General features: G+C 41.5%; 1 protein-coding gene across 1 annotated transcript; it reads right to left on the bottom strand.

Moving 5' to 3' along the window:
• Window positions 1-11,473: 11,473 nt before the first annotated feature.
• Mmp10 (matrix metallopeptidase 10) lies at window positions 11,474-19,358 on the bottom strand. Its single transcript, XM_052189744.1, has 10 exons — window positions 19,254-19,358; window positions 18,376-18,620; window positions 18,138-18,286; window positions 17,572-17,697; window positions 16,168-16,332; window positions 15,573-15,714; window positions 14,655-14,788; window positions 13,862-14,021; window positions 12,793-12,896; window positions 11,474-11,574 (listed from the first exon to the last, which is right to left on the bottom strand). Exons 1-10 carry the CDS (start codon window positions 19,356-19,358, stop codon window positions 11,474-11,476), a joined length of 1,431 nt encoding a protein of 476 aa, XP_052045704.1.
• Between the last annotated feature and the right edge of the window lie 996 nt (window positions 19,359-20,354).

The following is a 20,354-nucleotide window of genomic DNA, read 5'->3' on the forward strand; positions in this document are numbered from 1 at the left end:
AATACAGAGTTCTATAAAAATATTTGTAAGGAATGAGAAGTGTGCACAGATATATTAAGGATGATTTACTGCTGTTTGAGCAAGTAAAAGACAGCTGTCTTTCTTTAGATGCTAGTTTGATCATATAATCAAAGTGCAATATATTTAAATCTCCATTTGTGCCATATGAAAGGATGGTATGCAATAGTAAGTCATGAGAATTCTGTAGCCAACAAGATTTATTGGCTGTGTAAGCTGAAGTTCTGGCTGGAGACATGTATTTCGCAATCAGTTTCAGAGTGTTTCAATGGAGAGTTTAGCAATATATTACCAGTACATTTGATCCTTTTGATTTTCTCCTGTTTGCAGCCAAGATCTTCAGGGGGTCTCCCTTTCTCAAATCTGATCCTTATTAGTCTGGAGGTAGACAAAGACTTTTCATCTTTCCTGATAACACTGAGCATAGAGCCTCTTTCTCAACATAGCATGCCAGCAGTTTGAAATCATAGGTATAGACTGATTCAACCCAGCTGCCTCTTTTCTATTTAGGTCTGTTCTATTTTGACCGTTCTCATAGGACATGTATGGTACCATCACAACCATTGTACTTATAGCCATCTTCATTTTGATAATTTAGAATAATTAAAACAACAACAATAATAATTATGTATTGAGACAAGGTTTCTTTGTGTAGGCCAGGCTGACTTGAATTTGCTCTGTAGATTAGGCTGGTCTAAAACCCCACAAGGAACCTATTTGTCCTTGCCTTTGTCTCCCCTTGTATTGAGATCAAAGGCCTGGAGTTATTTATTATCTATGTACCCTTGAAGACATTTTTATCAATTCCCATTTCTTTTCCCTTCCAGATGTCCCACCTTCAATTTCTTGCCTAAGCCATAGGCTGTAGGCTTTTAACTGACGGGTGATGCATCCACAAAATACACATGACATTCTTTCTACAAGAATTCTTAGATAGAGGTAAGATGACTGCATCCATGCCTCTGCCTCTGCTGGGTTCCAACCCAGGGGTCTGGAAGCATGCCTGCACTGAGGTGAGGAGTCAGCGGCTTGAACTTTAGAGAAGGAAAAATGCTGAGACAAGGCTAGGCCAGGCTGCAGTTTGCTAACCAATAGCCACAAGTGGTGATAATGGGGGAAGAACGCAAGCATGACTACCCTCAGTGAGTTTGAAAGTTAATTTTCTCAGGTAAAACTTCCAAATGAAAATGCAGACCTAGAGGAAACACTGCGATGAGCTCCCGTGAAGAGGATGCATCTGAGCCACGCCCTGACTACAGAAGCTGAGACACAAACATGACATTTGTTTTAAATCATTTCCATTAATTTATTTATTCACCGTCTGCCAGTCCTCCCATTACATGGCCCATCCCCTTGCCCTTCGTCTCTGAGAAGTGGAAGGTCCCCCTGGCTGCCAACCCACCCTGGCACCTCAGGTCATTGCAGGACTAGGTACATCTCTCCCACTGAGGCTGGACAAGATACCCAGTTAGGGCAACAGGATCCACAGACAGGCAACAGAGTCAAGGTAAGCCTCTGTCCCAGCTGGGGGACCTGCATGAAGACCAAGCTGTACGTCTGTGTGAGGTGCCTAGGTCCAGCCCTTGTATACTCTTTGGTCAGTGGTTCAGTCTCTGGGAGCCTCAAGGGTCCAGGTCAGTTGACTATATTGGTCTTCTTGTGGAGTCCTATCCCCTTCAGGTTTCTCAATCCTTTTCTCAACTCTATCACAAGACTTTCTGATCTCTGTTTAATGTTTCTCTGCATCTGTTTTCATCCACTGCTAGGTGGAGCCTCTCAGAGGACAGTTATCCTAGACTCCTGTCAGTAAGTATAACAGAACATCATTAATAATATCAGAGATTGGTCCTTACCCATGGGAGGGGTCTCAAGTTGGGTCAGTTATTGGTTGGCCATTCCCGCCATCTCTGCTCCGTCTTCGTCCCTGCACTTCTTGTAGGCAGAAAAAATTTTGGGTTGAAGGTTTTGTGGGTGGGTTGGTGTCTATCCCGTCAGTGGGAGTCCTGCCTAGGACTTCAGGCTTCATATCCCGCACTGAGAAGCAGCTAGAGTCGCCCTTACAGGTGCCCTGAAGCCTCCCCATTCCAGCTCTCTTGCACAACCTAGAGATGCCCCCACCTCTGATTTCCATTCACTCTCCCAGCCTTTTCTCCCTGGTTCTCCATACATATGATTGCCCTTTCCCTCTCTATCTCTGCTCCTATCCAGTTCCATCCCCCCATCCACCTCTGATGACAATTTTATTTCCTCTTTGGAGTGAGATTCAAGCATCCTCCCTTGAATCCTTCCTGCAATGCTTTGATCTACTGAATTTGTGGTAATTTTTCCTTAGCAATAGATATTTGAGGTGGGGAGTTACCTCCTCAAATGGGAATTCCACTCTCTGAGCAATAAAACATATAATCCAAACTCTAATCCAGCTCTGTTTAAGATCTGCAGGCAGAACATTCCTATCAATTTCTGGAACTCACAGTCTGGCAATGATATTCTTGGTATATGATTGTGTCCCAGGTGGCCATTAAGACATTGTTTTTGAATTGGGAAACATTACTCTTCATTTCCAGTCTTGATTTGGAACATCCTGGGTGCTAGGAAGATCTTTTATTCTAATATTTAGTCTCTATCCTATATTCTGAGATAATATGTTAATACCCATGCAGACCCCAGTGGTAAGTGAATGTTTTATCTTAATAGCTTGTCTTTAGATGTGGTTCCTGACACACAGCTGTCACATCATTAGAATTTTCTGCCTGATAGGAGCTTCTTTTGTTTTATGAGGTGACTTTGTGGGTTCCTTGGGTGGGGTTGCTCACCAGAAAGACAAAATTGTGGCTAGAAGTCTGCAGCACCATCTTTTGCAGAGGGGAGATTCTAATAGTAATTGATAATGCCTATGTGACAGAGCCTCTGTTAAATATCCCCAGGCAGTGACGTGGAGAGAGGCTGGAGGATGATGCCTGGGAGAGTGTGAGACTTGGTTCTCTTCATATGCTCAGCGGGCCTCTCTATCTGCATCCTTTGTGATACCTTTGTAGCAAACTAGTATTTCCATGAGTTTTGTCAGCCAATGTAGCAAATTATCTCATATGAAGAAGTCCTGGTTAGTAGACACTCTCCCGTAGGCAATAAGAAGCAATAAGAAGTCCTGGTTAGTAGATACCCTGCCAGAGTCTCTGGAGCCTCGGGAGGCTCAGCTATGCACTTAGTATCTGAAGTGAAGAACAGTGTTATCTGATTGAGCTATTTATCTGTGGCCTCTTGACTAACACTAGGTAAGTAGCGCCATACTCAAACTGTAAGATACCCAGCTGGCATTGGAACAAGTGGAGAATCAGTTCATGTGGTAGAAAGTCCACACCTATCTAGCATCAGACTGTGGTGAATATGGAGGAGAAAACAGGGTAGTTTTCCCCACACAGATCCAAGACTGTTCAGAACCATTCCCTGAATCCTGAATCTGCAAGTGTCAGGAGGTTACACACTGTGCAACTGACCTTCTGCATCGCTTCCAATTCATACGAGGGTAGCAATGGCTTGTCACATAAATCCTCAAATACTTGCTCTATAACTTCCTCCCGTGCCTGGCCTCTCATGTGCCGTGCTTGTCACCTACATGGCTTCTGTTTGCTCGTGTCAGATCGCTCTGTGTTCTTTCTACAGCGTGGGCTCTTCACCAGTCCGTCTTCAAACCTTACCTGTTCCACTCAACTAATTTTGGACTTTTGACTTTAACATCACTGTTTTGTTCAACAGTGTTTCACTATGTGGCACAGGCTGGCCCAAAGCTGCCATCTTCCTGCCTTGACATAAGTGACCACTGGCCTTATGCGACACCATGCCTGGCTTTTCACACAGTTTAGTTGTTTGCCCACTGGACTGCAACTTCTTGTCAGCCTCTGTACCTGGGCTATTTCTTGATGCTGGCTCAACTGCATTACCATGTGTTCTTAGGAATTGGTCATGCCAAAATTGATTTCAGGACTTGATAAATATGTCCCAGAGTTTGATTTTATAGGTAACATGAACAAAGTGGAAATGACCCAGGCTTTGAAGAAGGGTGGGCTTTCTGAGGGTTAAGAAGGAGACAGTTACAAAAGTTGGAAACATCTGTCCGTAGTCTCCTCTCGTCCACTCTGACACTTGTATAGTGTAACTCTTACGTCCGCCCCACCCCATAAAAGAGGCAGAGTAAGTAGACTGTGGTAATCCATGGAATACCATCCATGCACGAGATTATGCAGGCTGAGGTTTCAAGTTGAAGACAGAAAGATGTGTTGATGTTACTCAGTCTGGGACTGCTGAAGAAGGAACATGTCGGCAGAAGGGACAGACTGGTCAAGAAGACTCAGAGTTCTTCAGCTTCAGACACTGTCCTGACCGTGATGAGCCAAATATCAGCAAACACACAGAAAGGACATAAACACAGTGCTTCCCTAGTACCTCTGCTGGTAACTTCGGAGTCAGCAGCGTGATGAAAGCATGTCTTAGTGCTAAGCGTCCTCAGCACTAAGTACTTAGTCCTAAGTGATGCATGGTGAGTTGCAAAAGCAGAAGTACTATGGAGGATGGGTGTCAGTAAGGCCAGCCAACAACTCCAGAGAAGCAGCACAGCACCGAGGGCCGGCACTCTAACAAAGAAAGACATTGGCGGGAGAGTAATGACCACAGAGCTAAGCTCATTAAGTGGCTCACATTCTGTTTGCCTGGTCAACAGTGGTGAGACCATTGAAGCCAGAATTCCAGAGCTGAATGTCCTCTCAGTGGTGGTGATTGAAGGCTGGAGTTCTGCCATGAAAAGGCATTTTCCACAGTCATCATGTGGGCCAAAGGAATCACAATTTCAAAAGAGTCAATAAATTTAAATATATTTTAATCCTTTATCCTCACAGCAAACTAATTAAAGGCATTGGTTAAAACCTCAGTCTAGCCTGGAAGCTCAAGATGACTTCTCAGTGCTTGCTTTGCCCACAGTTCCATGGGGTTAGCTTTGGCCATGGTTTCTATTTTCTTGCTTCTGAGTTCCTAGCAGTGAGCACTGTCTTCCTGCCTGGATATTAGTTCTTTCCTGACCCACTGTCTAGTGGCAATATGACTGGGTGAGATGGAGTATAATCCTGCCTCTAGGGCAGAGTCACAAGAACAGAGGAAACTCACAAATTGCTACCCAGAAGCTTCCCCAAAGCTCTCCTTATTATCTGGTGATCCAGTGGGTTCCCTCTATGAAGTCTGTGCACCAAAATCATCCAAGGGGCGCTCTGGTGACCTCTGCCCCTGTGTCCCGTCCATAAGGCTGTTACTGGGATCACTTGTGGCTTTCGCATTAGTAAATCAGTGATGTGCTAATATGTCTCCCCTCAGATCAAAGCAATAGGGTTTCAAACACACACACACACACACACCTGTGGAAGAAGAGAGTTTTTTGTTTCACTTTGGATACAGGGTCATGTTATAACCTAGGCTAGCCTTGAACCTGAGAGCCTCCCTTTCAGCCTCCTCAGTTTTCATATAATACATACACACAAACACACTGAGAAATATTTTTTTTTAAAGAAAAGTGGTGTAAACAAGCCCCAAATGTATGCTAATGTGCTATACCTCCCACCTCACTGCCCTTCCATGTTACACCTCCTATCTCCAGCTGACTTGCTTTCTTCCTGCAGGTAATTCTGCTTTCCTACAACATGTATTTTGCTTTCCTATTACATGTGTTCTGTTGTATTCTGCTTTCCTCTTACATGTATTGTATTGTGTTCCCTATATAGTTTCCCCACCTCTCTTCAAGATGTCATCCTTCTTCCCTGTCAAGAACCCCTTCTAGCTTTGTGGCACACACACACACACACACACACACACACCCCTCCACGAAGTCACAGATACATACATAATATAACACATATATGCACAGACCACACACAGATATTTCCATGTTCCCCCACACAGACACATACATACCACACACATTCAAATACCACATATTCACACTACCCATCCATGCACCCCACAGATACACACCACACATAAACCACACAGATACAGACATACAAACTATACACATATGCATACACTATACACATACAGATACATACACACTTAGATACTCCCATACCCTCACATTCAGACATACACACATACAACTCACATACCATATTGCACAGACACACATGCTACACATGCCACACAGACTACACATCATACATATATACAGACACACACAATACTCTACACACATGTATACACACAGAGATACCACATACACCACACATAAACACAGATTTATACACACACACACACACACACACACACACAGCACAGACACACACATACACACACACCACAGACACACACACAGCATTCTCTGTCTCTCTCTGTCTCTCTGTCTCTCTGTCTTAGTCTCTCTATCTCTCTCTGTCTCTGTCTGTCTCTGTCTGTCTCTGTCTGTCTCTCTTTCTCTGTCTCTGTCTCTTTCTCTCTCTGTCTCTCTAACCTAGATTTCTCATATAAGAGAGACCATGCTGGATTTGGTTTTTTTTGTTTGTTTGTTTTTGTTTTTTTTGAGTCTGGTTTATTTAACATGATGATTTCCAGTTACATCTATTTCCCCACAAATGTCATGTATCCATTTCTTAAAGACTGCACTTCATTTTCTTTTCTAATTTGTCTGTTGATGGCCACCCAGGCAGACACTGTTTCCTTGTCACTGTGAACAGTGCAGCTGCAAACATGGGTCTGTATGTGTCTCTGTCATATGGTTCAGGGTAGATAGAACCTCAGGATTGCTATAGCTGGGGCATATAGAATTCTGTTTTCAGTTTGTTTGAGGAACTGCTAAGGGCCAGAAGCCTCCTGACCTGGAGAAGGTAGTGGTGGAGTCACAGAGTAGGACTCTGGTGATGATGGCTTTGAAGTCTGAGGGTCTCAGTGCTTTCTAACTGTACTGAAATGCTGATGATAACTTCTAAAACTCCTAGATACTTTCTTGCTTTCTGAGGGTGAAAGACATAGGTGATTAGCACCTGTAGCCTAACAGCAGAGGATTAAGCAATGTGGTCTTTGTTCTATCTCAGCAGGAACTGCTGGGCTCTAACTTTCAGCCTGCTGGTCAGAAGTCACAGGGAGAAAAAATGGGACACTTAAAGAAGTGGCTAATGAGTTATTACTAAGTTTTAAAGAGTTTTCTATGAAAACTCTCTAAGAGGGAAAAGCAGAAAGATCCTAAGTGGAGAAAGGGAAAAATTCTTCTAAGTGGGGAAAGGTAAAAAGTGAGAGAGAGGGAGAGGGAGAGGAGAGAGAGAGAGAGAGAGAGAGAGAGAGAGAGAGAGAGAGAGAGAGAGAAGGAGAGAGGAAAAAGTAGTGCTCTTTCTCTTTTGTCTTCAGTACTTAAACATCTTTCAGAATACATGATCACATGTTACAAAGTTCATCACAAGTTCACACAAAATACCAAGTCATAAATTAAAATAGAAGTTTACAACAGAGAATGTTTACATGCATATTCATTAGGTGTAATTATCTAGCTAAACATCTATCACTATGTCTTTCACAAGTTCATTGAAAGTTTAAAACCATAACTAAGTTATAAGTGAAGTTTTGTATAGATAAACCCAGTCAATATTTTATCTTCCATCCTAGAACCTAATAATAAATGCTAGTTCCCTTTTTATGACCGTTGTTTAATTATTTTACAATCTCTTGGAATGTGCTCTGAGTAAGAGAATGTCTGGTTGCCATCTAAGAGCAATTAACTTGTGACACTTGGGAGACTGGCAGAGTTCCCATTGCAGTTTTGACTATCAGAAAAGGACCTGGTAGCAGTCCTATTATAAAAGAGCTTAATAACCACAGATATAATTTTAGGAATTCTTATAGGATCATCATTAAAACTTAAGTAATCTATTTGTCTACATAGTATCACTATAAGACAGTACATCTTTGTGGATCTGCAGAAATCTGCTCCAAAGAGGTGTGCTATTACTTATTGATTATATATATATGATAATAACAGGAAAGCATATTAATAGCAGGAATCTTTCCTAAAATTAGTCCCCCACGGCCTTGCTGAATGGGGGTGCACCTGTTGCAGATTATATAATAATTTGAAGCGGGCATTTCAGGATGATCACCTGCTAGGATATTAGCTTGTCCCATTATGGTTCCAGACAGGAACCTCTGTATAGATCTCCATGTAAGCTTCACAAGTTTATGCTTTGACTTCTTCCCCCACATTCTGCCTAGCGTTTGTTCTCATCTGATTGTTTGATGATCTATTCTGACTCAGGTGTGATGGAATCACTAGGCAACATTCATTTACATTTTTTCTGATAGCTGACAGCTAAGAATTCTGAACATTTTTGTTAAAAGCACTTATTAGCTATTTGTAGAGATGTTGGGTTTTTGTTGTTGTTGTTTTTGTTTTTTGTGTTTTTCAAAAAAAGCTTTAGATGTGCAATGGTTCACTGCTCTCTCATCTTATTAGATGAAGGGATGAAACTTTTTAGTCCACAACATGTGAGTAAATACTATTTGTTACACCAGAAGGAGCTTTAAAAGACAGTCTTAAGACCCTTATGAAGAACTCCCCTCCATAGGGACAGGCAAGGTCAAAATGAGGAGGTCTTAACATTTGGGTACTCAGAGCAGACACTCCAGTGGGACATTTTGGCACACCTTGAAGGATGGGTCACTGAAATTCAAGGGCTGTACAGTACCACAGTGTAGCGTGTAGTAATTAATTATTCCATGCAACAGGTGGCGATCCAATGTTTTAGGCAAGAATCCACAGGAAATTTAAAATTCTTAGCCTGAGAGTTAGAGATTTTACATAGTTTTCAAAAATGTCTGAAATCCACAGAATGTGACATTTGATGTTATTTAATCATTTGTTGTTGAGGTATACATGCTCCTAACAGCTCCCTAGTTGTAGATTCTAAGAAGAAACTGAGCATTTCTATCTTCAGGTGAGGTTGTACATTGTGGCAAGATATTCACTGGGCAGAAAGTGCCTATTCATCTACAGACATATTACTGTCCAGAAAAAGGACACAGTATGTGGAAGAGTTGACTGATTATTGTTGCGTAGTGATTCCATCCTTGCCAAGAGAGGGTAGTCAATCCTTTAGAGTTCTGCAGTACAAAGGTCTGTCAGATGATCATGGGCCAAATAGTCACTTTGATCCTCCAACGTGTTTAGATACAGGAGACTATATAGGTAGGCAGCTGTCTCTACAGTTGTCTCAGTTCTTGAAGCTGTGTTAAGTTTCCTATACTCTTAGGTAAATTTTATGTTGCTTTTGGAATTCTGGTGGGATTGAAGACTAACCATAGTCTCCTAGCCAACCCAGGGGCCTGGAGAGATGGCTCAGCCATTAAAGGTTAGGCCAACCCAGGCTGTTTAGCATTGAGAGAACATATTTGAGAGGACGGTTTTCAGATAGTATACAAGCTAAACCAGAGCAAAACAGATATGGAATTATAAGCCTTTTTAAGTTAGAATAGATAACAGAGTGCTTTATTTAATTGAAAAAATGATGGACTGGATGTTAGATGTAGCTTATACTTTAGAAGTTACAAAATGGCAATAGTTATGCTCTATTTATATTTGAGAGAAAAGTTTTCTTTTTATTGGACAGAAAAGGTGAGATGTAGTAGAATTTCCCCCTAATTGATTAAATAATAAAAACAACAAGAATCCAATCATTGGGTGAGGATGAGGCAGCCCTTCCAGGTCCAAGAGAGGAAGAGGAAAATCAGGAGGAGAGGACTTCCTTTTGGACAGCTGACAAGATATAGGCTGGGGACTGATAGTTCTGGTGGTGGAATCCACCAAGATCTGCCACCAGAAGATTTCTAACATAGAATAGTTGGTGAATTTAGGATGATAGATCCCTCACCCAGCAATTGTGTTATATGTTGATTCTAAACTAAGATTTTCTGGTGATTTCCATTTCTAAGTGATTCAACTGAGTTCCAGGGAAAGGTAATCGCAGAGAAGCATGAGTTTGCAAGAGTGTGTCCACAGCTAGCCTCGAAAATTTGAGATTGTTGAGAGGGTTTGGCAGCAGCAGGGGTTAGACGACTGGGCATGGGAAAGGGTTCTGTGGCAAGGGAGCCACCTCAAGAAGTTTGGCGGATACCACACGGGCTTAGCCATTGGGGCAGGGAGAACTCCACAGTCAGAGAATAGCCAGAGATAGTGTGGGTTGTTTATTAATATTACACGGAGCACTCAAGTGTGTCCTGACCTCTGGCCATTTCACGTGACAGGATTCACCCTGTATCATCATCTCTTTTCTTTCCAATCAATCATGTAACTGTATGTCAATGGACTGAGCTGATGCTACCAAATCTCCATTTCACCTTCTTTGAATTCCATGTTTCTTTATTTAACAGCTCGTCAGTACCTTTCCACGGTTGGATGCATTTTCCATTGTAGTACTAAAGAAAGCTTTTTTAGCAACTAAACTAAAAGAGTAGATGCTTCTTAATGCTATTCATCCTCCAATATGTCAGTTCTTTAATAACAACTATCATTTGTGGTTATACAATAATTTGTGTTTGCTTGATTTATGCCCAGCTGCCCCAAACAAAAGTCACTGAGGTTGGGTTAAATGTATTCTCAACTCATTTCTGTGCCCTGCGTCTATGACAGCAACATGTATTTATGTGAATCAATAATAATGTATTTGGTATGGGATATAATATATCTTAGTGGTGATAAAGCTGCCATATAACCAGAACACCCAAGCAAAACCATCTGACATAGAAACCTCTGGGTACAGAAGAATAATGAGAAGTTTTGATGAAGGAATGAAGTTATGAGAAATCCAGTCAATTTCTGTGACAGACAGAAATACCAATGAAGAAATGAAGAGGTGGATAAAACTCCAAATTAATTTTGTTTGCTGCATGTCAAGTCATGAAGTAGACTAGCTAATATCTTCAGTTTACTGGCTTCAATATTCTAGAAGGCTCCTGCCCCAGTCTTACAGGACAAGTAATGATATATCTCATTCTTCTTTAGATTCATAATGAACACAATATCTATGAGAAAAAGTAAAGACTTTGTTGGTACAGAGGATTGGAGAGGATATGTGACAACCGCACGGCCCTATTCATGCTGTATATGACTCCATTACACCTACTAGCAGATCACCTTTCAGATGTTTAGTTCACAGTGTGATTAATGTTCTGATCAAGAATTACTCTAGGAAGCAAGGAATGGTTCAAAAATAAAGCTCTTTATTAAACAATAAAATACCCATGGGGATGCACCCTCTCATCTACCGCAGTGAGAAAAGTTCACTTCTGTACTCAGGTGATGCTCTGTGGCTCATTAAGAAAGATAGCTGCTGGCCTCATCTGGAACCACAGAACATGCAGGAACAATTAATCATTCCGACACATAATAAATTAGGTGAGAGACTCATTTTACAGGGTTGTATATGTCTTGTCACGATAATCAGCACAACAGCCAGCTGTTGCTCTTCAGTGTACGTGTCACCATCCTGGCATTGGAGTCAAACTCGAACTGTGACGATCCACAGAAGAAATAAAAAAACCCTGGAAATACGGATGAGACAGGTGATGACACTTTCTTAAATCAGTCAAGTTTATGATATGACTAAGAACGGACATGGGCCAAGGCAGGAGGGTGTGTCCCAGGTGACGCTGCCTGACACTGAGCCGCATAATTTGTATGATGTTTCTTACTCAAAATGTTTGCCCAAAGTGAATGAGGACAAATTGAAAATTAGGAAAGTTTAAACATTTCTCTAAGGCATTAGTCCTAATAAATGGCAGAGTGAGGATTTTATGTCATTTCTCTGCCTTTGAAGACTGTGTTAAAACACCGTAATATACAATTTCTAAACAGAAGCCAAGGGGTTTTAATATTGAATAGTTTCCTCCTTTCTTTCCAATCTCCCTTCAACTAAGTAGCTCTTAGATCACAGTGTGGGAGGCAACGGGCCCAAGGGACAGAGACAAGGATGAAGCTTACCCAGGGTTCACTTCCTTTTCATGTGTGTTGTGAGAAAGTTCCTTTAATAGCAATGTCAGTGGTGTCCTGAGTATCACAACTGAATCCCAGCAGATCCCCCAGGTATACCCTCAGAGGGAGTGAGTGAATGTTTTGTTTACCCATAAATCAATACCAGCAATCAAATTTCATTGATTAAGCATGTGAAAGGAACCTATTATCTATTTCCTAGTGAAGAATGTGACTCATTTCAGGCTGCAACAGGAGCCCAGACACAGTCGATGGAAAAGGCGAGAAAACTTTGAGGAGAATGCCGAGAAGACTTGGCGGAGAATGCCATCAGACACCAGCCGGGACAGTAGAACACCTGTCCCAGAGTTGGCTGTATCTCATCATGACACAGTGGTCACAAAGACAACGGCTTCACTTTGAGAATGTCTTAGTGTTATAGAACAGAATCTTAAAAATTGTTTAACAAAAAAACCTTAGATGAAATTTGTACCAGTTACAAGGTTAACATTTTCAGGATTTGAGTAAAAAAGACACAAGGCAAATGATTTGAAAGCGTTTCAATTTCTAACTTCATTATTGACATTAATAACCTCACTGAGTTTTGGTCAATCAATTTTATGTGTACTTTGGTAAGTTTTAGAGAATTTAAAAATTTTGTGAGCAAATATTTTTGTAGCACTTTTATATAGGAATCTAAGAATACTTCAAACAGCCCAGCATATACTTAACTGTGATACCATAAAATACCCAAAATACCCTTGCCATTGAAGACATGAAGCACATCTTACCAAATTCGTGTAACACAGCATCGACTTGTGGCCCGATTCCTGGAAAGTCGTCCTTTATCAGCCTTGGGAAGCCTTTATCCATAAGATATCTTGTCTCATCAAATCTACAGCAAGTGAAAAGAAAACTTCAGATCCACACCGTGGCAAGTCCCATCACACGCGGTGTGATGTAGTGCTTACAGTCCTGGGTGGGGTCCTCTGGCAACTTTTCAAATTGTGCAATGCTAAATACTTTTTGTGTGGGAGGGTTATGGTGACATTCAAACTTCCTGGACTTGCAAGCATCTCTCACAGAATAACGAATGATCTCCTGAAACAGGGTCATCATGCTAAAGTCTATAGGGATTCCATACATGTACCTAAGGTCAAATTTCTAGGCCTGGACACAGAGACCCCATAATGCATAGACTCTATATAAACAGAAGATGAAAGATAAGTTACAACACTTGGCTAAAAACACTAGGAAGGACCTGGTAGAGCCTCCAGGCTGCTGCACCCGGCGTTGCATAGCAGTCTCATGATGAGGGACAGTGGCATGTGAAGGCAATGTGCCTGTGGCCCTCCAGTCCACCAGTCCTCAAAGCCGGTGACACACACCAGAAAAGTCCTTTGCATTTGTCAAGTTGAAACCCCATATCGTCTTTTGCTTAATCAGAAGGTTTGAGGTTTGGAAACATTAGATGCCGTATTGTTGGCAACCCAGATGTCCCAGGACTCCCAGGGACTAAACCATCAACCAATGGGTATACATGGTTCCAACCAAAAATGTGGCAGAGGAATGCCTTGTTGGGCATCAGTAGGAGGAGTGGTCCTTGGCCAGGTGAAGGCTCAATAGATGCCCGAACAAAGGGAAATCGAGGGGGTGGGGGAAGGTAGGAGTGGGTCCAGTGGAGGGACATATACGTGGAAGCAGGGGGTGGGAGGAGGGACTGGGGGTCTTTGGGAAATAGGGAAAGGTTTTACCATTGGAAATGTAAATGAAGATGATATTCAATAAATACAATTTTAAAAAAAGAGAAAACTAACTTTTGTAATTGTGTTCTATGCAGAGTTTCCCGATGTAGCTCACCTCCAGTATTTGTCCCCTACAAAGAAGTAAGTCTTCTTGTTCTCCTTTTCAAAAACAGCTGCATCAATCTTCTTCACAGTGGGAGGAAAACCAAGAGTGTAGATACCCTTTGGGTAACCTGCTTGGACCTCATTTCCTCGGACTGCCCAGAACTGACTTCCTGTTGAATAACCACACACAAGAAAATTTGTTCAAGTGAAGCTAATTTGTTTTAGAAATGAGAATAGTGAATTGTTGTGATGAAGATGAAAGCTAAAGTCTTGATTTTTAATAACTGGTAACTCTATGCTTAGGTCACTACAGAATTTAAAACAATAGTTCCTGGCTGAGTGTGGTGGCATAGACCCTTAATCCTGGCACTGGGGAGTCAGAGACAGGTGGATTTCTGGGAGTTTGGGGCCAGCCAGGGCTACAGAGTGAGATCTTGCCTCAAAAATAATACATTCTGAATGGGTAAATAGCAAATGAACAAAGAGATGAACAGATTCACTGTCTTTTTAAATTAATTTTATATATTTATTCTGTATATATATATATAATTTACTTATTCTCTATGGGTTATCATAACCAGCTGTTGTCATTTCTTAAACCTCTTGGCTTACACTTCTAAGACTTCCCTCATAAGATTCACCTTGGTCAAATTTGTTTAAAATGCTCATTCACAATCACTGGTTATCTATCTGTTTTCCTTCTAATAAAACATCTCAAATTTAATACAATGAAGAGACTTCCTAGTGCAAAGGCATTGCAACAAGCTTTCTTTCAGCAAATTAAACATTTGAATAGTTTTTACCTTTAAAAATCAGGACACGGTCCTTGTTGTGAGCCTCATAGGCAGCATCTAAGCCTGAAGGAAGAGAGGGCCAAAATGCTGATATCAAATTAAATTCAGGCTCGGGATTCCAGTGGGATCTGCGCCAGAAGTGCCTGTAATAGACAAAAGTCACGATAGTCTTTCTTCTTAAAAGCACTAGGCATGAAGGATCATGGTCTTCTGCTCCGTGCTGATTCACCTGTTTGCAGCGGTGTGCCCTGGATTGTCCCACATGTGATTCCAGGCAACAGATAAACAGCCTGGGGTGACAGGAACTTTCACCCTGGTTCAATAAGATTCCATTCAAAAGCATGTAAAATATTGTATATTTCAATATTTTTAAAATGTCGTGCATCTTTTGAAAGTGAGCACGTTGGAAGATGGGACAAAAGCCTGGTGTCAGGAGGTATACACAGGCAGGGCTCCGGGGCAGCACAAATGGATGAGAGTTTTCTTGTATCTTCTGGAATGACTTGCGTATTGTGCATGAAATGGTATCAATTTTTCTAAAATGAATTAATTGAAATAATAGTACTTTCTAGCAAGGATAAAGATACTTGTCTGGTCCTAAAGATGGCCGATACTTTTAGAAGTTCTGTGAGTTATGGTATATAAAAATAAAAAATAAAAATAAGAGACAAGCTTCCCTGATTATATGGATCTTATATTCTACTGGCCCAAAATCATCTGCTGGGAATCTAAAAAAAATATTCTGGACAATGCTATGGGGATCTTTAAAAATACACTATAAACCAGAGGTAAATAATTTTAAAACATGCCAGAAATGTATTATAAAGTGTATTTATTATATGTATCCATTATATATAATCTCAAGTTTATTTTTCTTTCTGAGCATTGGACACCAAAAGAATAGCTAGGAAAATGATTTTGTCTAACCTGTCTTTAAAGAATAGGAATTCCCCTCTCAGCGTGCTGACTGCATCAAAAGACAAAGCAGGATCACATTTGGCGGGGGTCTCAGGTCTTGGAGAGACAGGTGACACAGGAGCTACTGTGACATCAGAGGATGGATGGGCTCCTGAAGGGAGTAGTTTAGGAGAGGCAAATGTTAGCAGGTCAGGGATGCGTATAACAATTTACACAGTATCTACACTTCTTCATGGTGTTTTGAGATGAAGCAGTGTGTAGACATTTCATCCTAGGGTGAGGGAGGAGGCTCAGCTGGCGGTAAAGGAACCTGTTACAGGCCCGATGAGTTGGGAAGTCGCATGTCATCACCTTGTAAGACACACGTGGTGAAAGGCCATAACACACTCCCACAGGTTGACCTTCACATGTGTGCCATAGCATGCTTACACAGGCATCCATACCCTTCCTCTATCACACCACATACACACACACACACACACACACACAATGTAATAAAAACAAGGCTTTCCTGAAGACTCACTGTACCACATTCTTAAAGAGCACTGACTAAAGCAAGCAGACAAACAAAAACCACTCTAAAGCTCTTTGTCCTCTTGCTCACCGTAGAGGGACTGAATGCCCTCTATATCATCTTGAGAAAGGCGGAAGTGGGCTGGGCTTGTGGAGAACTTGTAGACTGGGTACATCAGAGATTCTTTGTTATCTGAGTGAAAGAGACCCAGGGAGTGGCCAAGTTCGTGAGCAGCAACGAAGAATAAGTTGATCCCTGTTTGAGAAACCACAGATGTTCAGAGTGTAACAGTTACTATTCCACAAATATTGCTCATGCCAACCACACGGAGCATCCTTGGATCACACACTGTGTTTTCCTTCTTTGTGGGCTCACTGGCTGGCATACTGCCTGCTAGTCACATGGTCACAGTTGACTTGAAGTCAGTAAGACAGTGTTTCACTAACTCTAGTTGTTCTCTTGGTTGAGATAGCTCTTCCTGTATCCACAGTGCTAAGTCCTGTTTGCAAAGAGATTTCTTTGGCTGAATCAAAATGAACCACATGCCAAGAAATAGCAATCTTTATTGTCTAGAAACCAGAAACTACTGTTGTGATTTAGTAACCAACTGGTTTTAACCACAGTGTAAATCAATCACAAACTGTTTATATATTCTTCAACCTCTGAAGTAATAAAACCGTGGAGAATTTCATTACCTAATCTACATTTGATTGATATAAAAAACCTTCCTAAGAGAAGTTAATGGAACAAGTAAATTCACAGTATACCACATGCATTTATGAAACTGCCGAAAACAAATTTTGGAGAAAAAAAAAAACACCCCTTAATGCCAAAGGAAGACCTCACACTGCCGTATGAACAGAAACATCCATTACTGGTTCCTGCCATGAACATAGCTAGACTCAGAGTTGCTCCTCATTCTCGAGAGTTCTGCTGGTGCTGGGTATCACACAGAGGTTCATGCAATTAAAGAGAAGAAATGTTAAAAAAAAAATCATGACATATCACGTGGCACATGCTGCAGGCCTGCCCAGTTAGTAAAGACTAACTTTAGTTAATGTTTACTTCTCTGAGAGTCCAGGTCAACACGCAGGGTCTCAGCTTAGTCAATGGCATTCATTAAACACTACTCCTCTGTTATGGGATTGGTAAACAGTGCTGAACAGTGGTAAGCAGTGGTGAACAGCGGTTAACAGCTGTGAACAGTGGTAAGCAGTGGTCAACAGCAGTTAACAGCTGTGAACAGTGGCAAACAGTGGTCAACAGGTTACCCTCAAACCCTCTGCAAGGGCCTGAACTATGGAAAGAATGGCCAATGGCACTCACTATATTGTACTTGAGGGCAAAGAAAAACTCAGCTTACACAGTTCATTAGTAATAGTAATTAGTCAAAGGTTGCCACACAGCTAATCAGAAAGTGCAGAACATTCCATTTGAGATTTGCTCTAGACAATCAAGTTATTCTTGGACAACTCATATCTGACCCCATCCTACCTGAGGGTCCAAGTGTCCATTTCTCATCATCATCAAAGTGAACATCTCCATAAAATCCAGGGCCAGGTGGGTAGGCATGAGCCAGACTCTGTCCCTGGCCATCAAAAGGGTAAAAGTCTCCATGTTCTGATGGAAAGCAATGTACAGAAATATAAGTATTAGAATTTCCTCTAACCCCTTTTCAGTAAGACAGCACAGGGGCTGTGTGGTTTGACTATTGATTTCTCTTGAAATCAAGATGTCTAAATGTAATCTGCAGTCTGATGGGGATGCTAGGCAGCCATTGCCCTCAGAAGTTGGTCAGGGTGTGAATCTCTATGGATGCTTAGTGCCCAGGTGAAAGAAATTGGAGGGGCCTCTTGGCTGCTTTTGCCATAGGTGGTAACACAGGTGCTGCCGAAGAACACACCAGACTGAGTTTGCCCACCCCTTTATTGTGTATGTCTCAGCTTCAGGAAGTCTGAGCGATATCTCTGTGCTGTTTACAGATTTCCCAAGGTGAGGTATCTTGTTTGAGTAGCCTGAACAACCCCAACACCAGCTGAGTGACTATACAACTGCATTACCTCCAACTGCAAAGGAGATCATTATGTCAGCCTCTCCCTCAGAGATCCTGGAGAAAGTGAGAGGGGTCACCTCCTCCCAGACCTTCAAAGCTTTCTCAATGGCAGAATCCACACTCTCTCTTGGCAAATCCAGTGTATAATTCACAATCCTGGATGAGAGAAATCAAAGAGGTAACGGTTGCTTCTATGATGCCTCCGACACATTATTAATGCTATGTGAATACTCTGTAGCTGATACCTGTAGGTGATGTGGTTTTTCCTCCATTTGGGCGAACCTGGAAAGGTACTGAAGCCACCAACATCGGGGACGCCACACCTGGGCTTCTGCATCAGCTCCATAGTGTTGGAGTCCAGCTTCCCTGTGATTTCCAGTCCAAGGAACTTCTGCATTTCTTGAATTTTGTTGACAACAGGACTACTGTCCTTTGTTTTGAAAATTTGTTTCTCATTTTTTCTAAAGTTGTAGTATTTTTCTAGGTATTGCTAATGGAGCAACAGGCACAGTTTTAAAGAGGTTGCTATGAAATGTAAACACACAAATCTCAAGATCTATTTTAATTATTCCTGGTTGAATGAAACACAAGTAGCTGTAGTTCTTCATTTGATTTTTTTTCCTGCTAAGATGCCTCATCTCAGTATTTCATTGCAATTTAATTTGCTACCAACGTAAGGAAGTTGGCATAAGTGTATGAGCACATTAAACGGACGTATCTAAGCTTTCTATTTCCATTATCAACACTGTCAATGTTGAGTGTTGTTAGATAAATTTCTTTTCTCACAAATGAAAAATTATAGCATGCTTTCATGCTTGAAGTTGTAAGAGATAAATATTATCAGGCCCTCCCCTCCTATTTGAAGTAGCATTGTTCCAGCTCAGGAGGGATCTCACCCATTTCCCAGTCTCCCCTCGTATGCTTCTGTCAATGTTATTTACCCCCAAGTAACTGCGGTTCCTTCACTGCCTCTTTACTTTTTGGTAAAGATGAAGTTTCTACCTTTTACACTTAGATATATTCCAACACAACTTCTAATTAAATTTACTGCACTTGTTGGAGGGCCAAGGGGTACAGTTGTGTCTCCACATTGGCCTAAGTGGATTCCCGCAATGTTGATTACCTGAGCAAGATCCATGCTTGGGTAGCCTTGTGTCACTGCCCCGTGCAGAGGATACGCTGAGCAGATCGGCAGGATCAGCAGCACCAAGATGGCCAGTGGCTCCATACAGACAGCCTTTATTTTCAAAAAGAATCCTTCTCTAGCACCTGGCTTCCATATCTTCCCTTTAGTGGCCACTCTTTTATAGGGAGTCGGTGTCTAGGTCACTAAGCATGACTCTCGTGGGAGCTATTTTTAATCTGAATGACTGCAAGAGCATTCATAAGCCGAAGAGAGCATGACTTACATCGGTGAATTCCTCAACCTACTAAACTTGAAAGAATGCTTGATCTCAAGGATGTGGCTTCTGTGTTTATAAAGAGGAAAAGGAACTGGCTGGGTAATTAATGTTTGCAAAAATGTTTATATATTTTGAAAGCAGTGTAACTTTTTTTATTTTGTTTTGTTTTTTCGAGACAGGGTTTCTCTGTATAGTCCTGGCTGTCCTGGAACTCACTCTGTAGACCAGGCTGGTCTTGAACTCAGAAATCCACCTGCCTTAGCAGTGTAACTTTTTAAAGTATGCCTTAAGCTCACATACAGGTAGGCAAGGAGTGAATAGTTTAAGGAAAGAGATTTCAAAGTGACTGTGAGGACTGCTGTCTAGGAAGCTATGATGGCAGAAACTCAATTTCTCGAGTCATTGGGTAAGATAGAGGAGAAAGTGGGGGATGAATCTTGAACACATGGGCACAGGGGAAAAGTTCCTGAACAGAACACCAATGGCTTATGCTTTAAGAACAAGAATCGACAAATGGGACCTCATAAAACTGCAAAGCTTCTATAAGGCAAAGACACTGTCAATAGGACAAAATGGCAACCAACAAATTGGGAAAAGATCTTTATAACCCTACATCCGATAGAGGGCTGGTATCTAATTTATACAAAGAACTCAAGAAGTTAGTCTACAGAGTCAAATAACCCTATTAAAAAGTGGGGTACAGAGCTAAACAGAGAATTCTCAACTTAGGAAAGCCAAATGGCTCTAAAGCACCTAAAGAAATGTTCAGCATCTTTAGTTATCAGGGAAATGCAAATCAAAACAACACTGAGATTTTACCT

The sequence above is a fragment of the Apodemus sylvaticus genome, chromosome 7 (genome assembly GCF_947179515.1).
Source record: "Apodemus sylvaticus chromosome 7, mApoSyl1.1, whole genome shotgun sequence".
In the NCBI taxonomy this organism is placed as follows: Eukaryota; Metazoa; Chordata; class Mammalia; order Rodentia; family Muridae; genus Apodemus; species Apodemus sylvaticus.